The 20,241-nt window shown below is 55.4% G+C and overlaps 3 protein-coding genes across 4 annotated transcripts; all 3 read left to right on the forward strand.

The window, feature by feature from the left end:
• The first annotated feature begins 1 nt into the window (after position 1).
• Positions 2-10,942, forward strand: ACAP1 (ArfGAP with coiled-coil, ankyrin repeat and PH domains 1). 2 transcript variants are annotated; one of them, XM_032498637.1, is made up of 22 exons: positions 2-135; positions 662-719; positions 3,545-3,664; positions 3,882-3,935; positions 4,019-4,077; positions 4,315-4,498; positions 4,629-4,673; positions 4,780-4,875; positions 4,989-5,063; positions 5,156-5,265; positions 6,196-6,247; positions 6,343-6,443; positions 6,771-6,894; positions 6,994-7,205; positions 7,859-7,928; positions 8,057-8,151; positions 8,268-8,440; positions 9,014-9,186; positions 9,594-9,703; positions 9,787-9,897; positions 10,250-10,299; positions 10,746-10,942. In XM_032498637.1, exons 1-22 carry the CDS (start codon positions 83-85, stop codon positions 10,844-10,846), a joined length of 2,226 nt encoding a protein of 741 aa, XP_032354528.1. In that variant the 5' UTR covers positions 2-82; the 3' UTR covers positions 10,847-10,942. The 2 variants fall into 2 exon arrangements, with proteins under 2 accessions (XP_032354528.1, XP_032354529.1); XM_032498638.1 differs by lacking the exon at positions 2-135 and having other exon boundaries at positions 661-738.
• A 55-nt stretch (positions 10,943-10,997) lies between these two features.
• KCTD11 (potassium channel tetramerization domain containing 11) lies at positions 10,998-14,421 on the forward strand. The gene has a single exon (XM_014551615.2). It carries the CDS (start codon positions 12,402-12,404, stop codon positions 13,098-13,100), a length of 699 nt encoding a protein of 232 aa, XP_014407101.1. The 5' UTR covers positions 10,998-12,401; the 3' UTR covers positions 13,101-14,421.
• A 149-nt stretch (positions 14,422-14,570) lies between these two features.
• Positions 14,571-16,685, forward strand: TMEM95 (transmembrane protein 95). Its single transcript, XM_014551594.2, has 7 exons — positions 14,571-14,880; positions 15,110-15,166; positions 15,364-15,444; positions 15,545-15,565; positions 15,710-15,790; positions 15,888-15,975; positions 16,118-16,685. Exons 1-7 carry the CDS (start codon positions 14,712-14,714, stop codon positions 16,149-16,151), a joined length of 531 nt encoding a protein of 176 aa, XP_014407080.1. The 5' UTR covers positions 14,571-14,711; the 3' UTR covers positions 16,152-16,685.
• Positions 16,686-20,241: the final 3,556 nt, after the last annotated feature.

Here is a 20,241-nt window from a genome sequence, read left to right on the forward strand (position 1 = left end):
CAACACCCCTCCAGGGGCAGGGAGTGCCTCCACCTGCATCTCCACCCTCCTGGCCCCAGGGCCCTGGAGCGGTCAAGCTGAGATGACGGTCAAGCTGGATTTCGAGGAGTGTCTTAAGGACTCGCCCCGCTTCCGGTAAGTGTGCACAGGTCTGGGGGACAAAGGGTGGGAGGTCCGACACCCCCCAATGTGTACCCACAACCTTCCCCAAGTCGGATGTCCTTCCAGGGAGTAAGTCTCAGAAAGGGACAAGATGGAGCATCTGGGCCAAAGCAGTACCATTACTATCAAATCTGGTGCTGTGATCCATGTGTGAAGGGGCCTCTCCAGCCTCTCTCACCCCTAGAGCTGGCATTCCCTCCTCCCTCTCTCAGGGACCCCTGCCCCTCCCCCAGCACCTGCTCTGGGCGGTTAGCAACTTCCTGCCCTCGCCACATCCACCCTCCTTCTACCCTTCCTGCTCTGGCCTGGGCCACGGTGGCTCTGGTACAGTGAGCAAGCAAGAGAGGTTGGGTGGGCAGTTCTTAACCCATTAGCTTTTTCTGCCTGTATCCTCCATCCCCGAACCCCAACCCCCACCTCCCTGCCGACGCTGCCCAGGCGGAGGTGGACAGACCAGATGGATGCAAGCTCTGTTCCTATCCCATTCCTCCTTCCCCAGAGCCTCTATCGAGCTGGTGGAAACTGAAGTGTCGGAATTGGAGACGCGGCTGGAAAAGGTGATCCTGAAGTGGAGAGGTGACCCAGGAGGGAATTAAAATGAGAAGGGTGGGGCCAGGGAGACACTTGGAGACCGAGAATGAGTGCAAGGGATGACTGAATACAAACCAGGCTGGGTAGATACTTGGGGGCTACAAAGAAGCCCAAAGGCAGTTCTGTACCCTGAAGGAGCTTGTGATCTTGAAAGGCAAGATTCACCTGTGAACTTACTTGGTCAGCTCTGGGGCCCTGTATTATGCGGGACTCTGGGTGCCGCAGGGAGAGCAAGACTGTTTCTGCCCCCAGGGAGCCCACAGACTGCCTGGAAAACAAACCTGTAAAACACTTCAACACAAGACAGTAAGGCCTTCCTGGCCGCTGTGTAAAACTGCCTGCATTCACACACACACACACACACACACACACACTCCCATCCCCCTTACTTGGCTTTATGTAGCATTTATCTCAGTCTTACATGTCACGTTTACTTGCTGTATTAGTTTTCTATTGCCATCTGACAAATGATTACAAATCCAGTGACTTTAAACCACGCACATGTGTTACAGTTGCAGTGGGTCAGGAGTCGGGCACAGCTGAGCGGGTCCTCTGCTCAAGGTCCCAGAGGCTGCAGCCAAGGTGCCGGTGGAGGCTGCAGTCCCCTCTGAAGCTCGGGGTTTTCTTCTGGCCTCACACGATTGTTGGCAGCATTCAGTTCCTCGCTATTGCCTGGTTGAGGCCCTCATCTCCTAGAGGTTACTCACAGTCCCCTGCCACGGGGCCCTGTCCACAGGCAGTTTACTTGGTAGCCTCTTCGAGGCCAGCAGGAGAGTGCCCCGTGTGCGTGCTGGCCCGGTGCCATCAGTTTCTGTCAGAATGCGCCCACAGGCCTCACTCATCCACACACAAGGGGAGGGTTACTCAAGGCTGAGACTCATTAGGGGTCTCCTTAACCCATGTCTGTCATGCTTGCCGATTTTTTTTTTTTTTTGTCTGCTTTTCCCCACTGGAATGTAGCTGTCATGAGGGACTTTTATGTTTTGTTTTTGCTCAATCCTAGTGCCTATACGATAGATAGCTTGAATGTTGGTAGGTGCCCAATTAATACATATTTTTTCACTAATCTTTTTATTTTTAGTTAATTGTAGACTCACAAGAAGTTGCAAAAATAGTCCAGAGAGGTCCCATGTCCTCATCTCCCAGCCTCCCCCAGTGGCAGCATCTCATTTAACTCTAGTATGCTCCCAGACCGGGAGATGATATTTTTATGATACAATGAACTGTTGAAAGACTTTACTTGGATTTTACCAGTTTTCCATATGCTCTTAAAAAAAAATCTTTGTGTATAATTCAGTGGCACTTTGTCACAAGTGTAGATTCTTATAACCAGCATCACATTCAAGATATAAAACTCCTATCACCACAGAGGAACTCCTTTGTAATGTCCTTTGTCATGATACCTTCCTTCCCTTCCTTATCCATGACAACCACTCTTCTGTTTTTTGGATCTCTAGACTTTTGTCATTTTTAAATTCTAATATAAGTGAAATCAACCAGTATGTGACCTTTCAAGACTGGCTTTTTTTTCCCACTCAGAATAACATCCTTGAGTTTTATTCAAGTTGTTGCAGATCAGTAGTTATTAGCAGTTCATTATGAATAGTTACATGTATGAATAGCTTGTTCCTTTTGCATTACTGAGTACCAGTTCCATTCCATTATATGGAAGTATCAGTTTGTCACTGGTTCCGTCTTATGAAAGTTCCTTATTCAGATCTATCTGGGAAGGTGAGGTGGGTAAGGAAAAAACTGAACCCTCAGTCCCCTAGCTCCACACAGTGGGGTTGTGAGCACCTTGTTGTGGACACCTGATGGTGATACCTGATAAGGTTTGATCGTGGTCAGTTTCCTGACCATTACTGACCCTCCCAGTTATCTTCAAGTCAAACTGTATTTCCCTGAAGCATTCACTAGCCCTAAAAAGTGTTTTTCAGTTCAACAAAAGTTCAGTGAGCAGCTATGGAGCCCACTGAGTCTCTGCTGCCCAGGATTTCCTTATAGAACCTCCCTGGTGGTTTCCTGTTCCCTGGGCCAAGCTCACGGGCTCCCCAGATACTCCATCCCAGATATGGTGACTCAGGCTAGAGCCAATGGTGTTACCTGTGGAGCAGTGCAGTTCCTGCAGGTAACAAGGGCCAGGGGTCAGAAGAGCTCGCTTTGGCTTCTGGCTCAGCCACCTGGCTCTTCCAGAGATCCTCCTCCGGACAGTCACTTGTGCCCTTGTTTATCAAGCCTCCCTGTTGGTAACTGGGACCAGACAGAATGTGTCCTGGAAGCATCCTAACATGCCATCTTTGCCCTGACCCATCTTTGCCCTGCTGAGCAATTAATACTTATGAGGGGATGGTCAGTAAGCATAGGATGGACAACTCCAGACAGTAAATAGTGTAGAATTGAACACCAACCAGGTAGAGTAATCACCCTGTGAGCCAGACAGTGTGTGAGGATGGAGTTTCTGGGAAACTGTAGCTCCAAGCAGCTGGAGCAGGGCAGGGACAGACATCTGCAAGTGGCAGAGAAAGACGTTATGGAGGTAAAGCTGATGCTGGCGTGGGTGACAGGCTGGGAGGAATTCTGTTCCAGGCACAGAACAGTGGGAGCAAAGAAACAGCTGGGAAAGCACCACGTGTGTGTTAGAAACTGGACTGGGCTGCAGAGAGGTGGAGGTGAGGTGGGGGAAGGAGGGGCACAGCCCTGGGAAAGGCAAGAGGAAGTAGAACAGGAGCAGGGGTGTCACTGGGTAGTGGTGGCAACTGGCATGACTCCCTGTTGCCCTGTGGCTTCCTAGCTCCTCAAGCTGGGGAATGGCCTCCTGGAGAGCGGGCGCCACTACCTTGCCGCCAGCCGCGCCTTCATTGTTGGCATTTGTGACCTGGCCCACCTGGGGCCCCCAGAGCCCATGATGGCGGTATGTGGAGGGTCCTAACCAGGGTGGGGCGGGGTCTGGGATGTGGAGAGGTCCTGTGGGAAGGGAGGGTTGGTCTGGGGTCCGCAGGTCCCAGGCAGACTGGGGAGCGCGCCATCTGAGACAGGCCCAGCAGGCTGAGTCTAAGATGGGTGGGCCCTCCCAGGGTGGGCCCTCCCACCCCACGCCTGGTGCTCTCTCTCTGTCTCTTCTTGCCTAGGAGTGTCTGGACAAATTCACTCAGAGCCTGAGCCACAAGCTGGACAGCCACGCAGTAAGTGGGGGTAACTGGTGGGGGGGGGGGAACAGGTCGTCTGTGGTCCTGAGCCCCACATGCCAATTTCTGCTTCCCCTCAGGAGCTTCTAGATGCCACCCAGCACACACTGCAGCAGCAAATCCAAACCCTGGTCAAGGAGTGAGTTGAGAGGGAGACCAGTCCTCCAGTCCCCTTCCCGTTACCACAGGGGCCTCCCTGAATGAAGGAGTTGTGAGACTGGGGGATTCTGGTAGCCTGACTGTTATCCCCATCCCAAGGATCCCCTTGGACTTCTGCCTGTACAGAGGCTAGCTGAAAGGCTGAGGGAGCCCCAGGGGTTTCTCTGCCGGGGGCAGACGGGTGTATCAGTGATTCGGTGATATCCCCCCACCCCAGAGGTCTCCGAGGCTTCCGAGAGGCTCGCAGGGATTTCTGGAAGGGAGCTGAGAGCCTCGAGGCTGCTCTTATCCACAATGCAGAAGTCCCCAGGCGCCGGGCCCAGGAGGCCGAAGAGGCAGGAGCTGCTTTGAAGATTGCTAGAGCTGGGTACCGAGGACGGGCACTGGATTATGCCCTGCAGGTGCCTGCCCTCGCCTGTCCTCCTGGGGTGCCAGGGCCTCAGTCACCTCTAGGCTGAAGAGTCCCTGGCGTGCAGTGGGAGGAGGGCATCTGTGTTTTCAAGACTGACCCGAGGTCTTTTGGGCTCTCAGATCAACGTGATTGAGGACAAGAGGAAGTTTGACATCATGGAGTTTGTGAGTTGCAGTGGCCAGGGCAGGGTGGGGAGGAGCCTGCTGATGGAGAGTTGGAGGGAAGAGGGAAAGAGAGAGGGGTCTGCCCCCTGCCTACCTTGTCCCCCAGGTGCTGCGTTTGGTGGAGGCCCAGGCTACCCATTTCCAGCAGGGCCATGAGGAGCTAAGCCAGCTGGCCCAGTACCGCAAGGAGCTGGGTGGCCAGGTAGTGCTCCAGGCAGCAGGGAGGTGGAGGAGGGAGGGTAGGGGCTTGGAGAGGACACTCCTGATCTAGTTGGGGGAGCCCGGGGCCATCTGAGATGCCCCTCCTGTGCTCAGTTACACCGGCTGGTCTTGAATTCAGCTCGAGAGAAGAGGGACATGGAGCAGAGACACGTGCTGCTGAAACAGAAGGTGAGGGCTGAGGCTGTAGGCAGGAGGCAGACGGGCCTGGGGCCTTGGTGTCTGCCCACTTCAGTTGCCTTTTGACCCTCTTGTGCCTCCAGGAGCTGGGTGGGGAGGAGCCAGAGCCAAGCCTAAGGGAGGGGTCTGGTGGCCTGGTCATGGAAGGACATCTCTTCAAACGAGCCAGCAACGCATTTAAGACCTGGAGCAGGTGAGGAGCAGACATCCCAAACAACCAAACCCATCGGATTATATTATTTTGAATGGTTATAGTGTGTTAAATACAGCCAGGAAAAACAGACACACCCCCTTCCTTCAGAGGGTTCACATTCCATCAGCAAAGACAGACAATAATATGATAATTAGGTAAGTTGTATGTTATATTAGTAGAAGGTAAAAGTGCCATGGGGGGGAAATAATAAAGCCAGCAATGTGGAGAGCTGGGGAGAGGTGCAACTTTAAATAGGGTAGTCAGCGTAGGCCTCGTGAAGAGGTGACTTCTGAGTGAAGACTGAAAGGATATCTGGGGAAGAATGTTCTAGGCAGAAGGAGAAGCGAGCGCCAAGGCCCTGAGGAACCTAGAGCGTCCATGGGTGTGGACAGAGGGAGGGAGGAGGAAGTGGTTGTAGGTGAAGTTGGAGCTAATGGTGGTGTGAATCATGATGGGCCTTGCTGGCTTTCAGAAGGGCCTGGGTTTTACTCTGAGGGAAATGGGGAGCCATTGCAGGATGCGGAGCAGGGTGGTCATCTGCTCTGACTCAACCCCTTCCCCTTCCAGGGCCACTGCCAGCCCGTATGGTGTCTTGCATAAATTAGAAAATAGCCCCTTCTCTGAGATACTTTTATTTGCCAAGAAATTGTAGCAATAGACTTATTTTATTAGAAAAAGCATTTTACTGTTATCTGCTGGAAAGTTGTTTTTGTAAATATATCAAATCTGAGTTATTCGAGATGTGAATAGCACTCCTTAGAGGTCCGGGTCTGCACTGTCCACCCTCCTCTGGAACATCTTACGGGATGGTCAGCTCAGGTCTCTCCTCTCAGCATGTCCTTCTGGGGCTAAGGACACGACTTCTGCTGCCCGTGTCCCCAGCCACATCCTGAAGCTGCCCATGTCCCTAACTATTTCCACCTCTTTCAGACGCTGGTTCACTATTCAGAGCAACCAACTGGTTTATCAGAAGAAGTACAAGGTGGGTAGGCCCAGGTCCTGATGCCTGGGCTTGGAGGGTATCAGCCCTGCTGTGGCTGGCTGGACGTCTGCCCCCTGGTCTCCTTTCCCTGCCAGGACCCTGTGACTGTGGTGGTGGATGACCTGCGTCTCTGCACAGTGAAGCTCTGTCCCGACTCAGAAAGGCGGTTCTGCTTTGAGGTGGTGTCCCCCAGCAAGTGAGTGCAATGCCCAGGGGTGATGGTTGATACGTCTCAGTCTTATTGGAAAGGCAGGGCCAATCACAAAGGCATCCCTGGGGCAGGGTGCTAGAGGCCCCCTATGCAGCCTTAGGCTTTAATCTTTGGTGGCTCTACCAGGGGGAAGCCTGGAGGAATGGTGTAGGGGGATGAGGGATATGTAGAACGCTGTTGCCATTCGGTACAGAACTATTTCAGTGTGACTGGTACGTGCTGAATACTAGCTGCACATCAGCCTGCCCATCCTGCCTCATGGCTCCCCAGGCCTCAGACCCCTCCCTGTTCTCCGGCCTTCCTCCTGCCCAGGTCCTGCCTCCTGCAGGCTGACACAGAGCGCCTCGTACAGCTGTGGGTCAGTGCCGTGCAGAGCAGCATCGCTACAGCCTTCAGCCAGGCTCGCCTTGATGGTAGCCCCCGGGGTCCAGGCCAGGTACCTAGACATGGGGGCGCACGGCCAGGCTACCCAGGGAGATCTGACCTCCCTTCCCCTGGACCTCAGAGCCACTTTTTCTTCCCCTGTCTCCCCCAGGGCTCAGGACACCTGGCCATGGGCTCCGCTGCCACCCTGGGCAGTGGCGGGTCCACCAGGGGAAGGGAGCCTGGCGGAGCAGGGCATGTGGCAGCCCAGGTGCAGAGCGTGGACGGCAACGCCCAGTGCTGTGACTGCCGGGAGCCAGCCCCTGAGTGGGCCAGCATCAACCTTGGAGTCACCCTCTGCATTCAGTGCTCCGGCATCCACAGGTCACTTCCCAAGGTCCCAGCATGGGCCCCTGCTCCCTCTAGCAGCAGTGGGGATGGGGGTGGGGAGGTAAGATAGAGCCCATCACACGGGCTCCTCCCTTCCCACCAGGCCTGGCTTCCTCTCAGATTCTGCCTGTCACTGCGCACAGGCCGGGTCCCAGCCTATATGGTACAAGGTGAACCCAGGTGGGCCCAGCCCCTCAGTGTCCTGGTCTGGCCAGGGCAGGAGGTCACTCTGAGGAGTTTATTGGCTTGACTAGAGTAGGGGTGTGGGGTCAGGGCAGCTGAGGGTGGGAGGCCCAAGGAGGGCAGAGAGAGATGTTGTGAGGCCTTAGCAGGTCTACGCGGGCACCACCCAACGTCAGCCTGGTGGAAGGAGGGAGGGGGATGGTGTGGAAAGAGTTGTCCAGGCCAAAGGGCCAGGAGAGAAGGAGGTTGGCTGGCAAGGACGAAGAGAAGGAGTGGTGAACAGGCAGGATCGTGGCAGATCCGGCTCAAGGCTGCGTGGCTCCGGCTGCTTCCTGGCCTGACGCCTCCCCTGGGCATGGCCAGGACCCCTACACAGCACTTTGCCCTGAAGTCTTTTCAGGACCAGCAGCAGCTCCCCCGGCTGCTGCCCTACGGAGGGCCTGACTTCTCTCCTGGCCCTCCAGGAGCCTTGGAGTTCATTTCTCCAAAGTCCGGTCTCTGACCCTTGACTCGTGGGAGCCGGAACTTGTGAAGGTGACTTGGGGTGCTGTGAGAGTGTGGGGAGGGGGCTGGGGTGAAGCTGGGGCTGCAGAGTCCTGAGGGCTCAAACACTCAACCGCACCCTATCTGGCTGTCTCTGCCTCTGCCGGGGCCGACGGAAGCTCATGTGCCAGCTGGGAAACGTGGTCATGAACCAGATCTATGAGGCCCGTGTGGAGGCCATGGCAGTAAAGAAGCCAGGGCCCAGCTGCTCCCGGTGAGGCTGGGGAGGAAGGGCTGGGGCTGCCCTCCCTATGGGGAGAGGCGGGAGGAGGGTCTGGGATGGGAGGAGGAAAGACTGTCCCCTTCCTCATCCCAACCCTCCTCCTCCAGGCAAGAGAAGGAGGCCTGGATTCACGCCAAATATGTGGAGAAGAAGTTCCTGACCAAGCTTCCTGAGATTCGAGGGCGAAGAGGTGGCCGGGGGCCCCCAAAGGGGCAGCCTCCTGTGCCCCCAAAGCCAGGGAACATCAGGCCCCAGCCGGGAAGCTTCAGATCCAAGCCAGGTATAGTGTTGGCTGGGCATTCATTAAGCGCCTGCTGTGTGCTCAGTACCATGCCAAGCTCATTGGGGAGGCTCTGAGTCTGAGGCCCAGGTCTTCCCCTGGAGAATGCTGCAGGGGCTGGACCGCACTGGCACTGGTTTTACAAGGCGAGAGTTTCAGGGACTGCAGTGAAGAACTGGAAGGATCATGGGGCTGGGATTAGGCAGGGAGGGCTGTGTGAGGGTGTCAACAGCATGAGAAGAGTCAGGGAGAATGAGCTAGGTTCTCCAGAGGAGGAGGATGTGAGTTTGGCTGGAGAGGAGCCAAGAGAAGTGAGACTGACCATCACCAAGTCAGATCACCTGTGACATCCCAGCCAGTTAGAGTGGTTGGACCAGAAGAGGTCAATGATGCTGTCTATCCTGTATGTCCTAGGGAACCCACCCACATCCACTCACACACACCTCCACCTCCCGCCACAATCGCTGGTCCTGAAGGCCTCCCCACAATTGAGAAGTGATCTATCCCATTACAGTATCAGGTGGCTGTGCTGGGGGTCTTCTTCCCAGATTCACAGCTGGTTCCCCCTAACAGAGCCAACCTCTGATGACCTGGGCAGCCTGCACCCTGGGGCCTTGCTCTTTCGAGCTGCTGGACATCCTCCATCCCTTCCCACCATGGCTGATGCTCTCGCCCATGGAGCCGATGTCAACTGGGTCAACGGGGCTCAGGAGAATGCCACACCGCTGATCCAGGCCACAGCTGCTGTGAGAATCTTGCCGACCTCTTCACCCCACTCTAGGGCTCCTCTCCTCCTCACTCCTGACTTTGGTCCCAGCTCTCATCCCTCCCCACACCCCATAGGGAACGATAACCAACGGAGATTGGTAGCAAAGAGTGTGAGATTTGGAGGCAGATGAACCTGGGTTTGAATCCAGGACTTCAGCACTTACAGTTATGAAGCTCTCTATGCCTCAGTTTCCTCATCTGTAGAATAGGGTAACACACCTCATTAGGTTGTACTATGGATTCAGTCTATGAATACACATAAAGAGGTAGAGCAGAGCCTGAGATTCCCATACCCCACCCTCTGAACTGACATCACTCCAACATATCTTTAAATCTGCCTCTAAAGATGCCACCCTCTCTCCCCATTTTCTACTTGTCTATGCAGAATTCTCTTCTAGCCTGTGAGTTTCTCCTCCAGAACGGGGCAAATGTGAACCAAGCAGACAACCACGGTCGGGGCCCACTCCACCATGCAACCATTCTTGGCCACACCGGGTAGGGGCGGCAGGGATGATGGCCTTGGGGAGGAAGGCTCCAGCTGGGATGAGGGGCTGAGTGAACTTGGCTATCCTCTCCAGGCTGGCCTGCCTATTCCTGAAACGGGGGGCCGATTTGGGAGCTCGGGACTCCGAAGGCAGAGACCCCTTGACCATCGCCATGGAAACCACCAACGCTGACATCGTAACTCTGTGAGGATGCCTGAAGAGGCGGGGCTAACGCTTACCCTATCCATTTGGGGAGGGGCTAACGCAGAGACCCCAGTGTGTCAGGCGGAGCCTGGGGCAGGGCGGGGCCAGCTCCTGGGCAGCGAAAGGATGCTCAAGTGTTTGAGGTGTGGAGTAGGAAGCAGGGAGGGCGGGGCCCGAGGAAGGTGAGAGGTGAGTTTATTCTGAGAGAGGCATGATTCATCAACATTGTTGTCAGGCATCTTTTAAGCACTAGACCCTACGAGAACAGATGAATGAAACAAAGCAGCTCAAAGGATGGGAAGGGCGAGTAGTGGGGAAAGGGTTATTCATGTCTTAATTCCCTCCCCTTCAGGCTACGGTTGGCAAAAATGAGAGAAGCTGAAGCCGCCCAGGGCCAGGCTGGTAAAGTACCCTTAAACACACACCCTCATTGTTACTGGTAAAGTACCCTTAAAAACACACACACACATACACACACATTGTTACTGGTAAAGTACCCTTAAACACACACACACACACACACACACACACACACACACACACACACACACCCATTGTTACTCTGTGCTTTTGGCCCCTGGTGACCTGTCCCCAACCCCCTGTGCCTAGCTTCATTGATTAATTACATTTTTATTCAACAAATATGTCAATATTTGTCCTGGTTCATCATCCAACGTGCCAGGTCCTTGAAACAGCAAAGCATAGGCGAGGGCGCTGCCCTAACGCGCAGATGTCCCCTCCACCCACGCTGGAAGCGCGTGCTCTTACCAGGCCGGGCTGTCCCTATTGTGCTTCTCCGTACTAGGGCCCAGCCACCCGGCCTACCAGCCCTTCCTCCCTCCCCTCAGGAGACGAAACGTATCTGGACATCTTCCGCGACTTCTCCCTCATGGCATCCGATGACCCGGAGAAGCTGAGCCGGCGTAGTCATGACCTCCACACACTTTGATCCCAGGGCTTCGCGGGCCCCCACCGCCCGCGCCTACCCTCCCCACCGCCGGCCCCTTCACCATTAAAGCCTTTGTGCTTTGCTCTTCCCTTCAAATTCATGTATTGGGTGATTCCTTCGGGCTGGCAAGGTGTTGGGCGCTGCAGCTCCCGGGGTGCGGGAGCGGTTGGGAGTTTCGAGCTCTAGTTATGCAAGGGGCGACTCCCGGGGAATGAAGTGGGAGCTTCGGCCTCAGCCCGAAGCTGAGGCCATGGGCGTGGCTCTAGGGCTCAGGCTACGTGGCCAGACCCGTCCGGCCGGGGAGAGGCCACTCGCGTGGGCTGTGTCCAGCCTTCCCTTAGGCCGGGACGGAGAAGCAGGCTCGGGCCACCCTGGCCCCGAGGTATCCCTGGAATGCGGCGGCTCAGCACCCGCCCCCTCGGGAATTCCCTGCGGGGGCGACTGGAAGGGAACTGGTCCCCAAGCCCTGGACGGCCGGGCCTCCGTTTCCTGAGCTGCGGGATAGGAGACGCCGGTTCCCGCCGAGTTGCAGACGTGCGGCCGGGCACACCTGGGGGCCGGCGGGGCTGTCGCGGCCACATCCGGAACGACGCGCCTGAGTCACCCTCCGGGCCCCACCCCCGCCAGCGCCTGCCCGTCCAGCCCGTCCGCCCCGTCTCTCCGGTTCGCCACTTTCGGCTCCCGCCACCACCCCAGCGGCGCGCGCCTGGCGGGGGCGGGGGGTGGGGCGCCCTGGGGGCGGGGCTGTCTCTTAAAGGGCCCCCGGCCGCTGCCCTTAGGCCACTTCCTGGGGGCGGAGAGGACTTGAGCGGCTGCGGCAACACCGGGTGAAGGCGGCGGCGCCCGGGTCCCGAGACTCCCGGCTGCTCCCATCAGAGTCCTCGGACACTCCCAGCTCCGACTGAGCGTGCATCTTCGCTCCCCAGCCAATACCGAGGCACCTCCGCCATCGGCTCCAGTCAGCCCAGCCTCCATCTCCCGGGACCCGCGCCGGAGCCAGGCCAGGCCTCTGACTGGCCCCGGGAGCCCTACGTGGACTCGCCCACGGCGACAGCGATCTGCCCGAGAACTCGGAAGCTAGACCCTTCAAAGAGTCGGCCTTGTGCTAGCCACCGTCACCTGCTGGTTGGATTCCGGAAACCCACTATTTGAAGACGACAGAAAGGAATCGCAGACCACCCAGAATCGGATGCGTCTGGACCTAAATCTCCGGCCCTCTCTGGCTTCGCTCTGCTCTTTTCATCCGTTCTGTCAACCTTTCCGGTCTTTCTGTGCCCAGAAACCATCCCCCACCATCAAGGTACCTGGGGTGAGCCCTGAATCTTGCTGTACTCCAACCTGTACCTCCAGCCCAGAGACAGACTGAACCTGACGACCAAATTCCACACACTCAGGAAATTCCACCTTTTCTCTTTCAGTGTCTCCAGTATTCCTCAAAATTTCCCCTCCTCCTGTGACCTCTTCGCCCCCCTCCTTTGGGGGCCCTGTGACCCTGAATGTGGGGGGCACACTATATTCCACCACTTTGGAGACCCTGACTCGATTCCCAGACTCTATGCTGGGGGCCATGTTTAGGGCCGGTACCCCCATGACCCCCAACCTCAATCCCCAGGGAGGCGGTCACTACTTCATCGACCGAGATGGCAAGGCCTTCCGGCACATCCTCAATTTCCTCCGGCTGGGCCGCCTGGACCTGCCCCGAGGATATGGAGAGACAGCGCTTCTCAGGGCAGAGGCTGACTTTTACCAGATCCGCCCCCTCCTGGATGCCCTGCGGGAACTGGAGGCCTCTCGCGGGACCCCAGCACCCACAGCTGCCCTGCTCCACGCAGATGTAGATAGCAGCCCCCGCCTGGTGCACTTCTCTGCTCGTCGGGGCCCACACCACTATGAGCTGAGCTCTGTCCAGGTGGACACCTTCCGGGCCAACCTCTTCTGCACCGACCCTGAGTGTCTGGGTGCCATGCGGGCCCGATTTGGTGTAGCCAATGAGGACAGGGCGGAGGGAGGCCCACACTTTCGTCTGGAGTGGGCCCCCTGCCCCGCAGAACTCCCCGAAGTGGAGTACAGGAGACTGGGGCTGCAGCCACTGTGGACTGGGGGGCCAGGAGAGCGACGGGAGGTGGTGGGCACACCAGGCTTCCTGGAGGAGGTGCTGCGGGTGGCTCTGGAGCACGGCTTCCGTCTCGACTCTGTCTTCCCTGACCCTGAAGACCTGCTCAACTCCCGATCTCTGCGCTTCGTCCGGCACTAAGAACTGGGAAAGCTGCCCTCAGTTTGACTGGGGGCAGGGCGGGGCAGGGCGGTGGGAAGAAAAGATGGGTCAGGAAAGGGGATGAAGGCTCTCCTGAGGCCTCTTCCTACCTCTGCTTCGGGAGCTGTGAGAGTCAGGGATCCACTGCACCTGACTGGAGTCCATATGTAGGCAGGAATCCTCAAACCAGAGCCCACCAAAGGCTCACAAGACCAGAGGGTCTAGATGAGTGCTAATCCTGGGAGGGGTGGGGAGGTTTCCTCAGGCAGTTTCTCACCTGAGCCGGGGATCTCCAGTGTTTCTCGGTTAGAGCTCAGTGTTCAGGGGTCTGGAAAAGTGGGGATGCTTCTCTGCCCAGGCTAGGCCTAGCAGAATCATAGAGGGACACTGAGGTCTGGGGGAAAGAGGGACTTTAGATTGCTCTAACGTGGTTTCATGGACTGTGATTCTCCTGGAGCTGGTGGCCCTGCCTGACCAATGAGAGATCAGAACACTCTGAAACATGGGAAGGGAGATTCTTTTGGCTGTGTCCCAAGCCTCCACTGAGGGAGACAGAAAGGCTACATCCCACCCTGGGTCGGCATAAAGGAGCTAGGAGGATCCCCATTAACTATGGGGCTGGAGCATCCCTCTGGAGATCCCAGGGTTTATAGAATCCCACATTGATGGTAGGGCTGGCCATGGGGAGCAGGTGGCAGCTTCTTGGGTCCTGGCCTTACTTCCTTCATGCGTACGTGCGTGTCAGCCAGTGAGTCTGACTGATGCATGCATCTCTGGCATCCTGGCTCCCATCTGTGTTGCTGGTGATGGTGTCTGTGTGTGGTCTTTCTGTGGTCTCTGCATGTCCAGTCCTGTTTGGGGTTGCCCGGCAACTGTTTTGACACCAGGTGTGTCTGTGGTATAGGTGTGAGTAGACTGAGAATTAATTTAATCACAAGGTGTGTGTGTGTGCACACATGTGCTTGATATCACCACATAGGCAGGAGGAGCCTGTTGGGGTTTGAGTCAATAGGATCTTCTGATGAGAGGTAAGAGAAAAGTCACTGGGCTGAGCCTGGCCTTGGAGGCCTGTATAGAACTCTTGGTTGCTAAGGCAACCATGAGCCTGTTGCTAGGTGATAGCTGGGGAAGGCCCAAGGCTGCCCAGGGCAGAGAGAACAGAAGTGTTTGAGAGAGTGGGGGAGGATATGGGAAGGGATGGGATTTCTGGATCCCTGAGGGGATGGGATGTTAACAAACAACTTCTTCACTGGGGGAGTCACATTATTTATCACTGGTCATGATTTACAAGAAGAAAAATAAAATTGCTTTTGGAACCACACAGAAACTTGTAAAGGCTGCTGAGGGCTGGGTTGGGGGTATAGCAAAAGCCCTGCTTTCTCTGCCCATCTTTCACTACAAGTGTCTTCTCGTCCCCAGTTCCTTGGGCCCCAGGTTTACCCCAGCTCGGGATGGAGCCATGGCACTGTTCTGGAATGCTCTAGAACCTCCAACTGTTCTGGAACACTCTAGAACCTCCAGGCAAAGGGCTGGAACCAGGATCACAGAGCATTCCAAGGTCTTCCCAGCCTAGGTCGGTCCAGCCCCCCTCCAGCACCCCCAGCAGGCCTCATGTGGATGCTGGCACTCAGTGGGATCTTCCTGGCAGCCGCCCAGGCCTGTGTCTTCTGCCGCTTCCCAGACCGTGACTTATCGGGCCGCCTGGCTCAACTCTGCAGCCAGATGGAGGCCCAGTGGAAGGACTGTGAGGTCTCCTGGAACTTCTCAGCCTTTGCCTTAGGTATGATCAGATATTCAGGGATGAGCCCAGCAAGTCACTCCTCTGCCCCAAGTGGGGCAGCATGTGGCTTCCCAGCTGTGCTTCTCAATCACCTCCTAAGTCCACAGCCCTTTCTGGACACACTGGCCTCTCCCCCTGGGAAAACTTCAGACCCTGGAAAAGTCAGGAAAGGCCCAGAACCTCCTTCTGGGCTGATGAGGGAATCACGGGTCCTTACGCATCCCTACAGATGATGCGTCTATGAACAAAGTCACAGAGAAGACTCACAGAGTCCTGAGAGTCATGGGTGAGGTTAAGAGGGAAGGCACAACCTAGGGGTTTGGACGGCATCAAGGAAAGGGATGGTAGGAGGGGGCTGGAGGGGCAGGGAAGGGTGGAGGCCAGGAGGAGACAGGAGGACTAGATGGGAGGTGCTGGGGGAAGGGGTGGAGGTGAACCCGCCCTGTTGAGGCCCTGGGCAATAGAGCTGCTCTGTCTCCCCAGAGATCAAAGGGTCTCTCTCCTCACTCCCTTCATATTGGCAATGGCTTCATAGGACCAAGCTCCTCGAGTACAACAGGGAAGGTATCAATGCGGGGACGGACCGAGGGTTGCCTGGGTTCTTAGGCAAAAGAGCGTGTCGCTGAGCTCGTTTAACCCCACCCCTCCTTGTCTTTCATTTCAGCTCTCTGCGCTCCCGCTTGCCGTGAGTAGGAAAGGCAAGGGGTAGCGAGGGCGAGGGGCCTCTGGGGCACCTGAGGAGAGCCTGCAGGTAGGGAGGAAGGGTGGGACTCGGGGAGGGTGGAGCAGAGGCTTCGCTCTCCAGCGCTGGTCCTGCTGTCTCCTGTAGGGGGCAGCACCATCCTGTACAACTGCTCCACCTGCGCGGGCTTCGAGGTGTACTGCTGGACCCGAAAGCGCTGCTTCCCAGGTCCTTACTCCCCACCCCTCCCTGCCTCACCCCACCCAGAACTCTGAGCTCTTAGACTCCCCCCAGGATCGTTCACTGCCTCTTGGGTTCCCTGCAGGAAGTCATGATCTTTGGGAAGCCAGGATTCTGCTCCTCTTTGTCTTCGGAGCTGTGCTGCTCCTGGGTTTTGTGAGCTTCGCAGTGGAGTGAGTTGGGGGATAAGGGCCGCAAACAGCCTCACCACCTCCAACCCACCATTACTTTCCACCACCCATCCTTCCTCCTTCCTTCCCAGCCCCCTTCCCTCCCCTTCCTTTCCCAGGGCTCCTACCCTCTTTCTTCCCTCAGGTACAACCACTTTCAAGCAAAAAGTGACTTGTGAAGACACAGACAGATCCTAGCCTCCAGTTCCAAGGAGCAAGTACCCACAACTTCCACGTCTCTTGCCGGGGGTGGGAAGGGCCAGCCCCTTGGTACCAGCCACAACGGTTCAGTCTTCCAAACCCCGACACCCAGACGTCCCTATCATCCCAGTGTCAGATGGCCTCCAGGGACCCGACCCAGGCACCCACAGCTGGAAAGTTCCTCCCCTCCAGCCCTCAGCCAATCAGACAGGCAGTCACCGTGCCAGGAAAATATCTACAGAAGGAAAGAATCCCCTCTGCACATGCCACTCCCACACCCCCTTCTGCCTGTTCCCGGAAAGCGGGGGTGTCTGCCCCAGAAGCTACTTCTGGCCCTCCTATGACTGATTGGGAATCCGGGAATGAGTGTTCTGGAGAACTCCCTCCCCCCAGAGTGAGACCACATCAGTCAGCCTGTTGGCATACTATCCTTCCATTTAACATTGTGAAGCCTTGGCCTCCCACAGAGGCCTCCCTCCTGCCAGGCCCAATTAAACCTGCTGTCAAATGGCCTCCGCCCCTGCCTCTGTCTGCAATGGGAGGCTCATAGAGCATAGTGGTTCTCAACCAGGGCGGGGGTTTCACCTGAGGAGACTTTTTCAACAACTGGAGACATTTCTGATTGTTTTGATGGCAGGGGTGGGGGGGGCAGGGCTGTTGGAGGGATATGCTACTGGCATGTGCGTAGGCACCAGGGATGCAGCGAAACATCTGAGAATGCACAGGAAAGTCCTCCACAAACGTCCAGTGTTTGGTTGAGAAACCTTGGTGTTTAGTCCCCTGGCTCTCAGGAGTTTTGATTTGGGGGATGGGAGATGAGACATGAGAAGGGAGGCCTGTCACTAACCGTAAGTCTCAGTCCAAGGGCCTAGGCTTGGAAGGGGTCCTGGCCCTGACCTCGCTCCATGGTTTTCCAACTGAGTACCTGGAGGCTCCAGGGCTAGCGTTCTCAAATAGCTCTACATTGAAGTCGCCTGAGCAACCTTCAAACCCCACCTGTTGCTGGGCCTCATCACCAGAGATTCTGAATTTAATGGTCTCACATGGGGCCTCAGTCTAACTCACAGCCAGCCAGAGTTAGAATCACTGTTTAGGGGGCCCATAAAGGTCCTGGGGATGGAGAGAGGAAGGCTTACCCTTCTCAGGAGAATACCTTCCGTTTTGTTTACGAGCTCGTCTAATCTCTTCCTTTTACACGCACACACACAAAAATGAGACCCAGAGATCATAAAGCCAGATCAGACAACTTGTCCAAGATCATACAACAGCTCACACATCCATTCATTTGACCAATTGTAAGTGATTGCCCACCAGGCGCCAGGCGGCACTACCGCCCACCATGGAATGAGAAGCCATGCCTCCCGACGGCCCAGGCACGACAGCGCCCCCTCGGGGCTGCAGTAGCTGCCCCGTACTCGGCTGTGCCCTCTTTCCAGGCTCAACATTTTGGAGCCGCTTGTTTTCACACCCAGCATGCTGTGGGTCATCCAGTTCTGCTCATTCCTGAAGGATCGCTATTCTCTTTGTCCCCTCCTCCTGCCCTATGGCCTCCAGCCCACTCTAGACCCCACCCACCTGCGGACCCCAATCTCCCAGATGTGCATCTGACTTTGCCCACTCCCCTCGAATCCGTAACACCCTCAGCAACCACACTGGTCTTCTTAAAACCCCACATCAAATGATGCTTAAGGACTTGGGCTTTGGGGTGTGTTAAGATGCCTGACTTCAAATCCTGGCTCTGGCTCTTACCAGAACTTGGACAAGTTATTTAACTTCTTTGTTCTTGTTTCCTCATATTTTAAACGCAGGTCATGTGTTTCCTTGATTCTACAGCATTCCCCCCCCCCCATTTTAACATCTCTGAAGAATCCATTTTAAATTGAAGTCATGTCATACCATTAATACATAATAATGGTATATATTACAATTGATGATAATCTTTAATTCAATGAAATGCATCAGTGCTTACCTTCCAGAATTGCTGTGAGGTCCAAATCAGTTCATATAAAATGCTTGGGACTGAGCCTGACATGTAACGGACCCTCATTAAGTATGAGTCATTGTAATTTCTTATTTAAAGTCTTCCCTAGCTCTTCTTTGCATACAGAAATAGGGTTGACCCTTGACCCTGACATTCAAGACTCTCCATCAGCAGCTCCCGCCTGTCTTACTGGTTCTCAGTCTAGGACTGTCCAGATGCAGAACTGGAATCTCACTTGACTGTCCCACAGGCATCTTAGACTCCATGTGTCCACCCTCTCCAGACCTGACGTCCCCGCCCTGGCCCCACCCCGGCCCGTGAGTGCTCTTAGGCTTAATGGCAGCACCAACAGTGTCATGGACATCCTCTTCCTCTCCTGCCACTTGCCCACTTCTTGCCAGCCAGTGATCTACCGTCATAGTGCTTCTTGGAACCTGACCCCCATGTAACCTCAGAGCTTTATCTCTCAGCTCTGCCCACCCCACAGCCACACTGAATCACTTCTAGTTGCCCAAACACTGTTTCCTCACGTCTCCTCACCTTTGCCCAGGCTTGTTCCTGGACCTGAAATGCCTTTCTCCTCTGGCTTAGACATCATCTCTTCTGAGAAGCCTTCCCCAAGCCCCTGAGACAGAGTGGGGGCATGTCTGCTCCAGGCATCTCTCAGATGGTCCCTGTCACATCAGGTGATGGTTTTTCTTTACACATCTTCCCTCTACACCACACACTACTCTCTAAAGCCGCTGCTTAAGGATTGCTGTCTTTTTTCCCTCAGAGCCTGGCAACTGGTAGCTACCACGAAGTGTCCCTGACAACTCCAGCACCTTCTCTGAGCCCTCGTGATATGCCCGCCCCATGTCAGCCTTACATGAGCACGTAACACAGGAGGCTAGTGGAGTCTGTGTTTCTTTTGTGCACAGAAGGCCAACCGACTAGAGTATGGCCCACCAGGGCAGGAATGGCTTTTCTGAGCCTTTCACCCAACAGGGGAGGCTGCTGTTTTAACAACAGTTTTAAAAACAGCCCCACAGTCTGTGACGTGCCTCCTATCCTTCTCTTGAAACTGGACTCTGTGACTAGCTGGCCAAGTGCATGTGACAGAAGTGATACTGGGCCACTTTCTGGGCCCAGGCCTTAAGAATCTGGCACCTTCTACCCTGTGCTTCTTGGAACACTCACTTTGAAACGTAGGCACCATGCTCTGAGGATGCTCAGCCTAGGAGTCCCTACGGAGGGATTCAGCCAACAGCCAGCATCTATTGCCAGAAGTGTGTGATGACACAGCCACCAGCTGTCAAGTCACCCCCAGACTTTCAGTTTTTCCACCCAAGGCCCCAAACATAGTAGAGCAGAGATAAAGCATCCCCCCAGTGTCCTGTTAGAATTCCAGACACTGGAAGTCCTGGAGCAGAATAAAATGGTTGCTTTAATGCCACTCAATGATAGATAAGTGGAACAGTGGGGCAGAAAAAAGGGCCTAAGACTTGGCATTTAAGGCCCTGGGTTGACGATGTGGCTGACCTGGCCACTTCCTAACTATGTATGTACATGAGGACACTTCATCAGCCTAAGCTTCAGTCTTCCTACCTGTAAAATGGAGTTAATGGTGACTAAGATGTATGGAGACTGTGCCAGACATCATCCTAAGCATTTTAAGTACTGTATTCATTATCTATAGCTGTGTAACAAATTACCCTAAAACAATAAACCCTTATTATCTCACAGTTTCTGTGGCTCAGAAATTCAGGAGCAGCTCAAATGGGTGGTTCCGGTTCAGGGTTTCTGATGAGGGTGCCATCAAGATGTTGGTCAGGGTTGCAGGAATCTAAGCTTTGACTGGGGCTGGTGGATCAGCTTCCAGGATGGCTCACTCACATGCCTGGCACTTTGGTGTTGGCTTTTGGCAGGAGCGCTCAGCTTCTCGACGTGTGGAGTCTCCGACAGGGCTGCCTGACTGTCCTCATGACATAGTGGTTGGCCTCCTCCAGAGCGAGTGGTCCAAGAGGGGAAGGCAGAAGCCACACTGTCTTTCATGACCTAGCTCAGAAGTCACATGCCATCCTTTTCACAATATCCCATTGATTACA

This window comes from Camelus ferus, chromosome 16 (assembly GCF_009834535.1).
Source record: "Camelus ferus isolate YT-003-E chromosome 16, BCGSAC_Cfer_1.0, whole genome shotgun sequence".
Classification (NCBI taxonomy): Eukaryota; Metazoa; Chordata; class Mammalia; order Artiodactyla; family Camelidae; genus Camelus; species Camelus ferus.

Bases quoted from the DNA above. Each gene is read 5' to 3' on its own strand.
- KCTD11 (XM_014551615.2), top strand. From the start codon at position 12,402: ATGCTGGGGGCCATGTTTAGGGCCGGTACCCCCATGACCCCCAACCTC.
- TMEM95 (XM_014551594.2), top strand. From the start codon at position 14,712: ATGTGGATGCTGGCACTCAGTGGGATCTTCCTGGCAGCCGCCCAGGCC. The intron at 15,566-15,709 runs GTGAGTAGGAAA...TGTCTCCTGTAG, and splicing joins TCTCTGCGCTCCCGCTTGCC to GGGGCAGCACCATCCTGTAC. The intron at 15,791-15,887 runs GTCCTTACTCCC...GGTTCCCTGCAG, and splicing joins CCGAAAGCGCTGCTTCCCAG to GAAGTCATGATCTTTGGGAA.
- ACAP1 (XM_032498637.1), top strand. From the start codon at position 83: ATGACGGTCAAGCTGGATTTCGAGGAGTGTCTTAAGGACTCGCCCCGC. The intron at 7,929-8,056 runs GTGACTTGGGGT...GGCCGACGGAAG, and splicing joins GGGAGCCGGAACTTGTGAAG to CTCATGTGCCAGCTGGGAAA. The intron at 10,300-10,745 runs GTAAAGTACCCT...CCCTCCCCTCAG, and splicing joins AGCCGCCCAGGGCCAGGCTG to GAGACGAAACGTATCTGGAC.